Consider the following 14,027-nt stretch of genomic DNA (forward strand, 5'->3'; position numbering starts at 1 on the left):
AGCAAAATAGAGTCCCACAGTGCTTCAGCTGGCACTTTGGCTTTGGACTTCCTGGTTTATGGGAATGCTGGTAGACAGCCACAAAGAGACAAGACAAAGCTGTGGCAATTCATTTTCTCCACAATTGTTGAATGCAAGCAAAGGATCATCCCTGCCTTTTCTTCTTATATGTCTCCTGTGTCATCCAGCCTGCTCCTAAGTCTTTGTTCTCACCTTCCACATGATTTCAGAGGATGGAGTCCATGAAGACTTCTGACTCCAGTCTTGTTCTCTAGGGTACGATCACCATAGCTTTGGGTCAAGCACACGGATCTTGTCTTACTCAGAAATTCAGACTTCAAAGCTGCCCTGTTCTGCACCAAAGGAGGCTGCAATTAAGGATCAAGGCCATCCATAAGTTTTTATAAAAGGCCAGAAACTTTCTGTGGACTTTGGAAAGCCAGAATTTGAGAGTAAAGCGAGGGCAGTTTGAGGATCATCTGGTGAAAATGAAAGTAGAAGAGTTAAAGTCAGGTAGAGCCACAGACTGTCTGTGGCCCAGATGAGCAAGCTGCCTCCTGATCCTTCGTGGAGTTCATTCTGGCGGAGATGCCACTCACTACATCACTGAGCTGGGCAAGTAGGCATAGGTGCCATAAAGGCAGACAGGCATTTTTGAAGGAACAAGATGTTTGCCTTCCTGTGTGGACTAGAGCACACTATCAATATTTGTATTTCAAGTGCTTGTTTTGGGAGCACATATTCATTCACCCTTCCGTTAAGGCAGGCGACGACAGAGTGCCAGGGCTTATCAAAACCCCACGAAACAATAGGAGGAACTGGTGTGCTTTCATGTCTGATTGTTGCGTTTTGTGGACCCAGTGCTCTGATCTCCCAAGGAGTTCCTAAGCCAAAGGTGTGTCATATTTGAGCAGGCTAACTAACCAGAACTGTATTTCCACTTTCTACATTCAGATCACGAATTCAGCATGACAGACCAGTTTATTACTGTGGGGTGGGATGGGAGTGGAGCCATACTGCAGTGCGGTGGTATCTAATTTAACTTTGTGGTCACACAGAAGCAGAACTGCAGTTTAGAGGAAGGAACTGATTCAGAGGCAGTGGCTTGCTCATGGATTTTGGAAAACAAATGGAGCAAAAACAATGATCACTGCTCAGGTCTCTGATCTGCTGCTTGTTTTGACTTTCTTCTAGTCAGGCCCCACTGGGTACACTGTCAACCCTAGCTAGGGCTTTCTGCTTTGTTTTCATCTCAGAGCCATTCTCCGGCGACGATTCTCTTGGGTAGTAAGTCCTTCCCAGGTCTTACCTCTTGCCATTTCAGTTAGCCTCGTAGGATGATACAGAATCCTGTTTTTAAAACGACCTAGATTAAACAAGGGGTTATTAAAGGCTTTGCTCTTGAGTATGTGTGGCTTCCAAAAAATCAGAAGACACCTAATGTGATACTTTCCTTATTGAGCCAATTAGACTTAATGTTTCTAACTAAAAATATTTGATACTATACACATATTCACTTCTGTCATTTGAAATGATCTCAACTACTGTTTCAATTGTTTGAAAGCTGTAAGAAGGCACTGTGATTGACAGAGGGGCTTCAAGGAAGGAAAAGTCTGGAGAGGAAGAAGAGTCACTGTGAAATGCCATTGCAGAGAGCCTGGTAAACCCAGCTTCAGAGGCCCTGCAGGGAGACCTCAGGAGTGCTGCAGGCTGGAAGAGCACCTTCCTGCAGGTGGCTCTCCCTTCATGATGGTCCACTCTGCCCTTTCCTTCTCTTTCATTACTTAATATATTTTTATTTTTAGCTTGCACAAATCAGTTGTTTGTATATGTGGGCATGGTGTAACTTTTCAATACAGAATACATGTATAATGACCAGACTGGGATAACTGATGTATTTATCACCTTGTACGTTTTACTTAAATTTTCTGGGTCTTATTTCTTTTAGGAACATTTTTAAACTATTTGCTGTTTTCAAATTCAACCAACCATTGCCAATCATTGTTATCTGCATGTGCTTTAGAACATTAGATGTTACTCCACCCACCCCAGTTATATCTGTGCCCATTAATCATTCTTTCTGTAAACCTCCACTTTGAGAATTTAATTTGGCGTTACAAGGTAATTTGATCATTTTCTTGGCTCCAAGTAACAGAGTTAAGAAACAAAAACACAGTTTCTAAAAGTTCAAATAAGGTAGCCTTACAGAATAACCAGTGCATCATGAGACTTAGGTTATTTCAACCAGATGGTTATATTTGACTTGGATTCTATGAAAAATTCCTCTGCAGTCATGGTACAAAGACTTGGAAAACATCCACAACATTACAACACACTTTGTAGTTTTTATTTGGGTGCTAGAAAACAAACCCCAAAACAAATCAAACCAAAAAAAATGCAAGAATGGTGTTTCAGCATATTAACAAAAAACTTGTTTTCGTTAATGTGCAACTATCCAAAAGCTTAGATTCTGTTTTAATCACATTTTTTGGTTATTTTCTAGTGCATAATATCATATATTACTTTCCCCTTTCCTATCTGCAACACGATATGACACAACTAATGAGGAGAACAGAGCCATCTGCCTGGGGAGGGGACTCTGTAGACAAAGGGGTCGCAGCTCAGACAGCTTAAAGGACTTCAGCTGGTTCAGAGCCACACGGAGCACTTGTTTTCAGTTGGGATTAGCCCTAAATCTGGGTCACTTTGTTTACTTCACCTCTTTCCCAATGATAGGTGGCTGTTGTGTTTGGAGACAGTTTTATTCTAGAAGTGCTCAGCACTTGGAATTTGTCAGGCATAATTCTTGTGCTTTAATTCCACTTTTGATAGACCAATGATCTAAGTAAGTTAATCTCTGGATCTGGAGCAACCCTCCATCCCGTCAAATTAAGGCAATAGCAGAGACACTGCACTGTAAGCGAAGAGGAGTGTGTGAAGTACATGCCACATGTGTATGTGGTTAGCCTGCGACTCATCCGCCAGCAAGGATCAGGTTCAGTTCACGTACTTCTAGACATGAAAAGCTGTACCTTTCGTCTCAGACACGACAGTGAGAGTGGAGTTCATGCCTTGGTAAAGATGAGCAGAGGAAGGAGTTATTCTTGTGGGCCTTTTATGTGATAGTTAATGCAGGTCCATCAGCTCTAATAAATGTTATCACTGCCAGTAAGTTGATAATTCAGAACTTAACTCATGTGTAGGGGAGGGGAAATTTCTTATTAATCTTTTCCTCGGTTTTACTTTGAACTTAAAGTTGATTAAAAATTATGGCTGGAGAGGTGGCTCAGTGGTTAAGAGTGTGTGCTCTTCTTGCCGAGGGCTCTCGTTCAGCTCAGGCTGCTCACAACCCTATGTGACTCCAGCTCTGGGAGTCAGATCCCCTCTAGTGGCCTCTGTGGGCATTGCATTCGTAGCTCCCTACACCCCAGTAAACACACAATTACTTTTTAAAAAGTCTTAAAACATCAAAGAACAACTTGTTGTCCAAAGGGACATAAGATTAACGGATCAGGCTATGAGCAACGCTCAATGGTACAACTGATTTTTTAGTTTAGTATGGTGGCATTTCAAAGACGTGAAGACGAATGAACAGTACTTCTATGCAAGAAAACTGAACATCACAGAAGGAATGAAGTGCTAATGCCAGCTCTCACACGGAGGACAACGGTCATGCTTGAAAATGTACGACAGGCTCACCTGTTGGCCTGCTCTCCAGCCAGGGAAACAATCTAGGTGACAGGATCAAGGGGCCTGAAACTAACTTCATCCATGAACTAATTCACCAATTAACAGCTGAATGGCCAGTAAGATGAGGCCCAGCTGGAGGGAAGTTACTTGAGGTGTCTTTGAAGGGTGTATCTTGTCCCACACCCTCCTCAGCCAAGTTCTTCTACTTCACCTCAGTTCTGTGGCAAGGGACCCAGCTGGCCATGGACATAGTGAGTCTAAACAAAGTCTTCCATCCTTTCAACCATGCTACAAGGAAGAACAGTAGGTGAAACAAGCCAGTTGCAAGAGCTCACATTGCATGACTCCATCGAGAGGAACGGTTCGTAAGTGGCAAATCTGTCAAGTTAGATTACTGTTGCCCAGCAGGCAGGGTGTGGAGGTTGGAAGAATTGGGTGGGTTTTTTTTTTTTTTTGGTGGGGATGGGGAGATGAAACTGCTCAAAAGTTGGATTCCACGCTGGTGTACAGTTCTGTAAAAATACCAGATCTCATTGAATTGTTCACTTTACATGTGTGAGCGAGGAGTTATATCTCAGTATAATTGGTATTGAGTATTGATTAAAATATAGGCCATTTGTGCTTAATATAACACAATGCTACTGAACTGGGTGGCTTATACTTTGTCTTGAGTGGTAGAGACTGGGAAATTCAACCAAAAAGAATCAAGTCTGGTGTGCGAATAAATCAGTCACATCTGGCAAATCAATGAATTGTGGTGTCAAATTTAAAAGTAACAGCAGCAAAGCCATCTTTTCTTATCTTCAAATTAAAGACGACAGTGTACAGATAAATTACAGTCAGCTCTGTCACCTCACTGAGAAACAATACCTACCAAAGAATAAGGTTCCTCTGTGACTCAAGAGAAACCTGGAGTGATAAAGCATATACCCACAACTGTACAGCCTAACACAAATGGAGTTGGGCCAGTGATTTAGACTACTTGTTTTCCTCACAGAGGACCAGGGTTTGATTCCCACTACCCTTATGATGGCACACAATCATGGGTAACTAGTTCCAGAGGCCTGATGCCCTGATCTGACTTTGGTAGGCACCAGGGAAGCCAGTGGTACACGGACATACATGCAAGGAACACCTTCATACACATAAAGTAAAAAAATCTAAACAAACAGACAAACTTGACCAGACAGGGCAGGCCTATAAACCTACTGACGTGGGAGGCTGAGAGAGTCTCAAGTTCAAAGTTAGCCTAAGCAACTTATTAAGACTCTAAACAAATAAGCAAATAAACAAAAGACTTTTAATATTTTGTCTTAAGAATAAAATAACTTTAAAAATTTTTTTTTGGAGTATTAACAGACAGTAAAAAGTTAAGTACAACATGTCTCTGTGTCATGCATGGCTGCAGCCTACAGAGCAACTAGCCAGCTGTAGTCTACTTTTCTGAACTTTCTCAGCTCTTTCTCTTCAGATTTTGACAGCTGATGTATAACATCTTCCCCCAGATCCGTGATATTTGCTTCCTGGGCTTTTTCAGTAAAATCATTTTCTTCATCTGAGTCATCACTTTCTTTTTTTTCTTCCATATCTACATCATCAGGAATTTCTTCAGTACTTTGACAATAACAGAATAAAATGTAAACACCATTAGATAGTTCTTTTCATTTTTTTTAATTATTAAGAGATTTTCTATTCATTTTACATACCAACCACAGATTCCCCTCTCCTCCCTCCTGCCACCCTCCAGCCTTCCCCCACAACCCACCCCACACTCCCACCTCCTCCAAGGCAAGGTCTCTTATGGGGAGTCAGCAGAGCTTGGTACTCTGGATAGGCGAGACAGGTGATGAGCTTGACCTGCTTAGGGGGCCCCTAACAGTGGGATCGGACCCGTCCCTAGTGCATGAGCCAGCTTTTTGGAGCCTAGTGCCTAAGGTGGGACACTTTGCACAGCCTGGGTGCAGGGAGGAGAGGCTTGGACTTGCCTCAACTCAATGTATCATTAGGTATTTCTAAATAATAACTTTAAGACACTCACATTGAAATACCATATAGAGAAGGTAACTCAACTGAAAACACTGTGATGAGCATCCTCAAGGAGCACGGGCCATGAAAGAGCAAGTGAACTTATGAAACATGTAACTCTCACCACGTCTTTAAGCATGTACAACCTATCTTTTTCAGTTCATCACAAGTATTGAACTTAATAATCTTATGTCATTAGCCACATCTCAAAGCTAAGATACAAATACATTGGACGACATTTCCCAAATGACACAGAAGACAAACCTCTTGGAACTCTTACCTTTTAGTCTCTTTGGACAGCAGCAAGGAGTTCACAAACAGAGAGCACAGGAAAGAAGCCGAGGGCAGTACGTGGGCCGGGGTATGGAGAAGCTGGAGGCAAACGGAGAGGTGGACTTTGTTAGAAAGACCATCCTTCAGCATAGTGTAACTTCACTTCCCAATACCCTTTATTCTAAATGCCAAGCCAAACACAAAAGGCTTCCCTGGAGAAAAACCAAGCCAAAGGAAATAGTCCTTCCAGTTCCCCACACCCGTGCAGGTTCAGGAGAGAATCACCCCACTAAGGTACCATGCTTGTCTGGACGCTACTTGAGACAGTTTACCTGCACTCAGGCGCTCACCGTGCCAACCGTTTCCCGGTCTGCTGCCTGGTCACTCACCTCGTTAATTGCAGGGATGTTCTCCGTTAGGGGGAGCTGCACCAGCTCACTCTCTGAGGTGTCATTTGACCTTGATTCCTGCTGCTGCTGCCTGTGTTTCCCCAATATAGAGGAAAATGGGGTCGTTGGCAGACTTTCTTCTGCCAGCAGCTGTGTGGATGCAAAAGGAAAAGAAAATATTTCAATAAAAAGGTGGAACTTCTTTGACTTAACAGGTCAGTGCTACTGAACCGTAAAATGGCTCTGGTGAAAGGTTAGAAATTACTCAGTTACTCTCATGTCACAAAGCAACTGACACTCGTGTCCCACTTTATACCTGGGAAAGCTAACCACAGACACTGATGAGAGAACCATGGCTTCCTTGCTGGGGGCGTATAAAGATCACAGTGGGCACACACTCCCAAGGGCAGAGTGGGGAAAGGCTACATGGTGACATCCTGGAAGTAAAGCCAAGAAAGCAAGATTCTAAGACAGCTGTGAGAAAAGCAAGGTGTGTGTGTGTGTGTGTGTGTGTGTGTGTGTGTGTGTGTGTGTGTGTGTTTGCTCGTGAGCGCGCGCTCTGTTGTTGATAAACATGAAATAACTGCCTACAGTACAGACACAAAACCCAGGGCAGTTGGGGGTGTGTGGGAGATGGAGTCAGCTCTTCCTGAGTCAGTTCCCTGTTCAAAGCTCTCCACGGACTCCATATCGCATGCAGAGTAAAGATGGCTATAGTCACTAAGGCCGACTTAAAACTGAGACGTACCTCACTCACCCGCCCTGATCTCAACCCTCTCCACTTTCTAAAGTACTCACACTTCACTGACTTGGTACCTGTTGTTTAGCATCTCTATCTTCACAGACAAAGCTGTTTTGCTAACACATCCCAATTGTCTACAATAGTCCCTGGCATATTGATGGTCCACAAATGAAAATTAATGAATAAATTCAATGAGTTTTCAGAAGAAATTAAGCAAGCTATGGCTACGCAATCAAAGATGAGGAATGGCCCTGGATGTCTGGCAACATCAGAAGCTATACGATCTTAAGCCACCATCTTCAAAATGGTTTTCAGTTTACATTTACAGACAACAAGTCAATCAAGTAGGAGAGAATAAAGAATACTGCCCAATCTACAAGGTCCTAACCCCTGCTTCAACAGAACAGGCTTCACCAAAGCAAAGGAGTGACCAAAGGGAGAGAAGTTCTTTGAAAATTCTGAAAGAATTAATTTAATGCTGGAGTAGAATAAGAACAACAAAACAAAAAATAAGCAAATTACAAAAAAGGAGGCAGTCAATAATTCCAGGAGGGGGAAAAAGCTGATCCCAAACATAAAGTATGCGGACTACTTGGCTATGAATACATTTATATCTTAAGATAATATAAACTTTCAGCTTCAAGAACTTCAATAAATTCAACAGATAACTAAATCCATAATCCATAATCTAAACATGTTCTTAGAGATATGAAGTACAAGCATGTAAACAGAACTTTAACCACAATAACAAAAGGTTCTGTAATGATGATGATCAAAGTCCCTTAATGTTCATGGGGGGGGGGGTGTTTCAGAACACAGTGCAGAACAACAGAACCAAGGTCCTCAGTGGAGTGGGCTGGAGTACCATTTAATTATGAGCTCAGCACTTCCACTCATCTACTCTGGCATGTTCCACCCCATCCCAATATTCTTGACCTACCATTGGTTATTCAGCCAATTCCATTTCACAATTAGACATGGCAGGCCATTGACTGCCTACTTAACACACAAGATTATACTTCTCTCCAGTACTCTAAACTGCAGCAGAGCAATACAGTGTCAAAACAGGACACCACTTCACAGGTATTCACTTTACAATTCCTTCTCACAGCTCAGCTAGCCACTGTTGTCACAGCCGAATATAGAAGCTAACTTTCTCCACACGGACAGCAGGGAATGCCTACCTGTTTGCTTGTTGGTGTGAGTTTCTCTTCTGGAGACTTTGTACTGAATGTTAATAAACACTGAAAAGACAGGTCAGTTAATGCAGGAAAATGAATACTATGAGGTACAAATGAAATAAGATGACACGGGTCCTAAAATGTCAAATTTTCATTTTGATATTTAAATCTGCTCACAGAAAAGCTATAAAAGATTTAAATTCGATTAAATGGTCCCGTGAGAGTTACAAGACTATTTTTTGAGAGGCATGTGAGACCTGGTAACAAAATAAATGCCTCCAGTTTCTTCAACAGCAAATCAAATCTTAAAATTAGGAGAAAATGCTAATAAATGCAACAAAGTAATTTTGGTGCTTTTCTTGTGTCAGAGTTAACACAAAGCCTCACAGATGTGGGGTAAAGGGCGAGGACAACCGCATTCACAGCACCGTTGTATTGACATTTGACTACTTCTTTTGGGAAATAAACATTTAATGAGAGTCCTACCTAGAAACAAACTTTCTAAAAGTATGTCTATAAACTGGGCACCCTTTTTTGCGGGAGTCAATTACCTGTGATTTAGTTAGGAAGTAAAACTGGGATCTGTTCAGCCACTGGTGAGCTTCCGAGGTGAATGATTCAGGGACGTCTCGTGGGACAAACACTCCCCACTGGACCTCCTCTCTGGAGACATCCTTTTGAATATACAATGGCCGAGGCTCGCTGGGTTTAAATACAAACACTACAGGGGAAAACAGGAACATGAGGGCATTTAACCTGTGGAGGTTGGTTCTAGCCTCAGGCTGCAGGATCACACTCATCCTGTACCCAGCCCACCAGGTAAATGCACTGCTTAGGATTGTTTCAAATCTCTTGTTGTTTCTGTTTAATCTACCGAGTGCCTGCTATGCACCAAACAGGGTAGGAACGAGGGCTAGAATCTGAAAAAGAAAAGGAATTCTGTCCCAGAGACCAGGGGCATCTGTAGAAGAGATACCAGAATACTGCCCAGTATCAAAAGGAAGATGCAGACACTGTCTTGGAAGCAGACAAAGTCCAGTTAGACATCCAAGGGAGATTTAGAAGGCTGAGTGGACCTGGCCTGTGGAAACGTCAGGGATAAAGCAGGACACTCCTAGCACTAAATGTGAAAGCAGATATTAGAGGTGTTGGGCAAGAGAGGAAGGGCAGGGCCCCGGCAAAGAGCTGCACATGAATTTCTGATTCAAGGAGAGTGCTTCAGCTTACACTAAAGACATTCAAGAGAGGATTTAGGAATCAGGCCTCACGCTATCAGAGCATGGTTAGTACTTACGATCTGAGCCTGTTGCAGACTGAGACACGGCAGCAACGTGGTCTGAGTAAGGGTCGGGTTCCAAAACGCTAACGTTTAACTTCGCACTCCACTGCACTGTGGGAAAGGACACACTTCTGAGAACACATTCACCAAAAGCTCTTCGGTCTTTACAATGAGTGCTCTTCATCTTTCTTGGGACCGCCCCGCACATTATTCTTCTATGGAGTTTATGCTTTCCATAATAATAGACACACAATGACATTTTCTGTAGAGGGGTTTGGTGAAGTGTGCGGGAGAAAGCAGAGCTGCAAAACGAACTTCAGGTCCTTCCACACACTGTGACACAGTCAGGCTCATTCAGACTCTGGAGGTTGCTTTTCTATTCTGACTAACTGTGGGTGAAAGAGGCCACCATACACAGTCATGACAAAATAACATCATACTTTCTCTACATGCAAATCAGTAAAATGCCACCAAAGTCTAATTTTTCAGGAGTACTCTGACAGACTATCAAATCTTACACTGTCTGGGATTCTACATACAACCAACAGAGCTATTCCTCAACTTCTGAAGATGAACATGCAGTCCTGTACTCTGCCTTATTGTTTACAGTATGTAATCTACTTACTACCAGCCCACTGATTCAAAACTTTTGGTCAAGTGAAAAATTACATACTGTGGTAAAGACATGAAAATAGGAGACTTCCTAACCTGTACCTGGAGGAGGACATGAGTCTCTGGGCTCCAGGCTGTACAGTCCTGCTCATGCGGCCATAGCACCCAGGGGCACATCTCATACCCACCTCTCTCCAACCCACCAAAGCCCCAGAGACCGGGCAGCAGCTTCCCCACACCCCCAAACATCCCTGATGCATCAGTGATCACCAGGGCCACAGGCCCCACCTGCATGTGGAGGAAGCGTGACCCCGTAAGTCACAGGCCCATCTGCAGCAAGTGGAAGAATAGGGGCCCCTAAGGAACAGGTCCACCTGCACCAAGTGGAGGAAGAGATGGGTAGACTACAGTGTAAGAATACATTCAACAACATAAAGAGCAATCAGGCACCACCAGAAACTAGTAGTTCTACAACAGCAAGACCTGAACACCCCAGTATAGAAGAAGCAGAAGAAAACAACCTTAAAAATAACTTTATGAAGATGACAGAGGTCCCCAAAAGGAAATGAAATACTCCATTAAAGAAGTAGAGGAGAAAACAAACAAAAAACTATAAGAAATCAATAAATCCCTTAAAGAAAGCCAAGAAAGTCAAGAAAAGAACAATCAAACAGATGAAGGAACAGTTCAAGCCTTGAAAATTGAAATAGAGGCAATAAAGAAAACACAAACTAAGGGAATTCTGGAAATGAAAAATCTGGGAAAACGAACAGGAACTACAGATGCAAGCACAAACAACAGAATACAAGAGAAGAAAGAGAGAATCTCAGGTGTTGAAGATACGATAGAAAAAATAGATTCATCGGTCAAAGAAAATGTTAAATGCAACAAATTCTTAATAAAAAACATCCAGAAAATCTGGGACACCATGAAAAGCCCAAACCTAAGAATAGGGATAGAAGAATTCCAGCTCAAAGGCACAGAAAATATATTCAACAAAATCATGGAAGAAAACTTCCCCAACCTAAAGAGGGATATGCCTATGAAAGTACAAGAAGCTTACAGAACACCAAATAGACTAGACCAAAAAAAGTTCCCTCAACATTAAACATATAGAGTAAAGAAAGAATATTAAGAGCTGCAAAGGAAAAAGGCCAAGTAACATATCAGAATTACAACTAATTTCTCAATGGAGACTTTGAAAGCCAGAAGGTCCTGGAAAAAGACATTCTGCAGACACTAAGAGACATTGGATGCCAGCCCAGACTACTATACCCAGGAAAACTTTCAATCATCATAGACAGAGAAAACAAGATATCCCATGACAAAACCAGATTTAAACAATACCTGTCCACAAATCTTGCCCTCCAGAAAAGTACTAGAAGGAAAACTCCAACCCAAAGATGTTAGCTGCACCCATGAAAGCACAGCCAATAGATAACCTCACACCAACAAACCCCAAAGTAGGGAAACACACAAACATTACCACCACCACCAATAAAACCAAAAATAACAGGAATTAACAATCACTGGTCATTAATATCTCTTAGTATCAATGGACTCAATTTGCCTATAAAAAGACACAGGCTAACCAAATGGGTGTGAAAACAGGATCCATCCTTCTGCTGTATACCAGAAACACACCTCACCCTCAAAGACAGATATTACCTCAGAGTAAAGGGTTCAGAAAAGATTTTCCAATGAAATGAATCTAAGAAACAAACTGGTATATCTATTTTAATATCTAACAAAATAGAATTGAAACTAAAAATTAATCAAAAGAAATGGAGGACACTTCATACTCATCACAGGAAAAATCCATCAAGATGAAGTCTCAATTCTGAACATCTATGCCCCAAATACAAGGGCACCCACATTTGTAAAAGAAACATTATTAAAGCTTAAATCACGCATCAAAACCCACACACTGATAGTCGGAGACTTCAATACTCCACTCTCACCACTGGATATAAAGGCCTTTATAATTTTCCCCAATAAGGTCTGCAGACAGAAACTTAACAGAGAAATAAGGGAACTAATAGATGTTATGACTCAAATGGACTTAAGAGACATCTATAGAACATTTCACCCAAACACAAAAGAATATACCTTCTTTACAACACCTCATGGAACCTTCTCTAAAATTGACCATATACACGGTAACAAAGCAAACCAACAGACACAATACCCCCCTGTATCTTATCATCATGCCTTAAAGTTAGAATTCAACAACACATGTTACAGAAAGTCTACAAACTCATGGAAATTGAACAATGTTCAACTGAATCACTACTGGGTCAAGGAAGAAATAAAAAAAGAAATTAAAGACTTTCTAGAATTTAATGAAAATGAATGGACAACATACCCAAACCTATGGGACACTATGAAATCAGTGCTAAGAGGAAAGTTCATAACACTAAGTACCTATATAAAGATGTTGGAGAAATCTCACACTAGCAACTTAACAGTACACCTGAAAGCTCTAGAACAAAAGAAGCAAATTCACTCAGGAGTAGATGACAGGAAATAAACTGAGGGCTGAAATCAATAAAATAGAAACAAAGAGAACAATACAAGGAATAATGGAACAAAGAGTTGGTTTTTTGAGAAAATCAACAAGATAGACAAACCCTTATCCAAACTAACCAAGACAGAGAGAACATCCAAATTAACAAAAATCAGAAATGAAAAGGGGAATATAACACATGACAATGAAGAAACCTAGAGAATCATTAGGTCATACTTCAAAAATCTGTACTCCATAAAACTGGAAAATCTAAAAGAAATGGACATTTTTCTGGATAGGTACCATATACCAAAATTAAATCAAGAACAGATAAACAATTTAAATATATCTATGACCCTTAAGGAAATAGAAGCAGTCATTAAAAGTCTCCCAATCAAAAAGAGCCCAGGGCCAGATGATTTCAGCACAGAATTCTACCAGAATTTCAAAGAAGAGCTAAATACCAATACTCCTCAAGTTGTTCCACACAACAGGAACAGAAGGAACATTACCAAACTCTTTTTATGAGACTACAGTTACCCTGATATCCAAATCACACAAAGACGTAACTAAGAAAGAAAATTACAGACCAATCTCCCTCATGAACATGGATGCAAAAATATTCAATAAAATACTGGCAAACTGAATTCAAGAAAACATCAGAAAAATCATCCACCATGATCAAGTAGGCTTCATCCCAGAGATGCACGGATAGTTCAACATACAAAAATCTGTAAATGTAATCCACTATATAAACAAACTGAAAGAAAAACACCACATGATCATCTCATTAGATGCTGAAAAAGCCTTTGACAAAATTCAACACCTCTTCATAATAAAGGTCTTGGAGAGATTAGGAATACAAGGAACATACCTAAATATAATAAAGGCAATTTATAGCAAGCCAACAGCCAACATCAAATTAAATGGAGAGAAACTCAAAGCTATTCCACTAACTAAAATCAGGAATAAGACAAGGCTGTCCACTCTCTCCATATCTATTCAACATAGTACCTGAAGTTCTAGCTAGAGCAATAAGACAACAAAAAAAGTTCAAGGGGATACAAATTGGAAAGGAAGAAGTCAAACTTTTGTTATTTGCAGATGATATCATAGTTAGTATACATAAGTGACCCCAAAAATTCTATCAGGGAACTCCTATAGCTGATAAACACTTTTAGTATTGTAGCAGGATATGAGATTAAGTAAAAAAAATCAGCAGCCCTCCTATATACAAATGATAAATGGGGCTGAGAAAGAAATCAGAGAAATATCACCCTTTATAATAGCCACAAACAACATAAAATATTTTGGGATAACTCTAATCAAA

At 41.1% G+C, this 14,027-nt stretch overlaps 1 protein-coding gene across 1 annotated transcript in view; it reads right to left on the reverse strand.

Annotated features, from left to right (window-relative positions):
* Positions 1-4,968: 4,968 nt before the first annotated feature.
* Wdr75 (WD repeat domain 75) overlaps positions 4,969-14,027 on the reverse strand; it is a 31,504-nt gene continuing 22,445 nt past the window's right edge. Inside the window, exons 16-21 of the mRNA XM_028887032.2 lie at positions 9,595-9,690; positions 8,852-9,021; positions 8,304-8,363; positions 6,378-6,527; positions 5,996-6,087; positions 4,969-5,304 (exon numbers count right to left, since the gene is read on the reverse strand). Coding sequence (XP_028742865.1) covers positions 5,100-5,304; positions 5,996-6,087; positions 6,378-6,527; positions 8,304-8,363; positions 8,852-9,021; positions 9,595-9,690 — 773 coding nt within the window. The 3' untranslated portion in view covers positions 4,969-5,099. The remainder of the gene's footprint in view (positions 5,305-5,995; positions 6,088-6,377; positions 6,528-8,303; positions 8,364-8,851; positions 9,022-9,594; positions 9,691-14,027) is intronic.

This window comes from Peromyscus leucopus, chromosome 13 (genome assembly GCF_004664715.2).
Source record: "Peromyscus leucopus breed LL Stock chromosome 13, UCI_PerLeu_2.1, whole genome shotgun sequence".
NCBI classification, from domain to species: Eukaryota; Metazoa; Chordata; class Mammalia; order Rodentia; family Cricetidae; genus Peromyscus; species Peromyscus leucopus.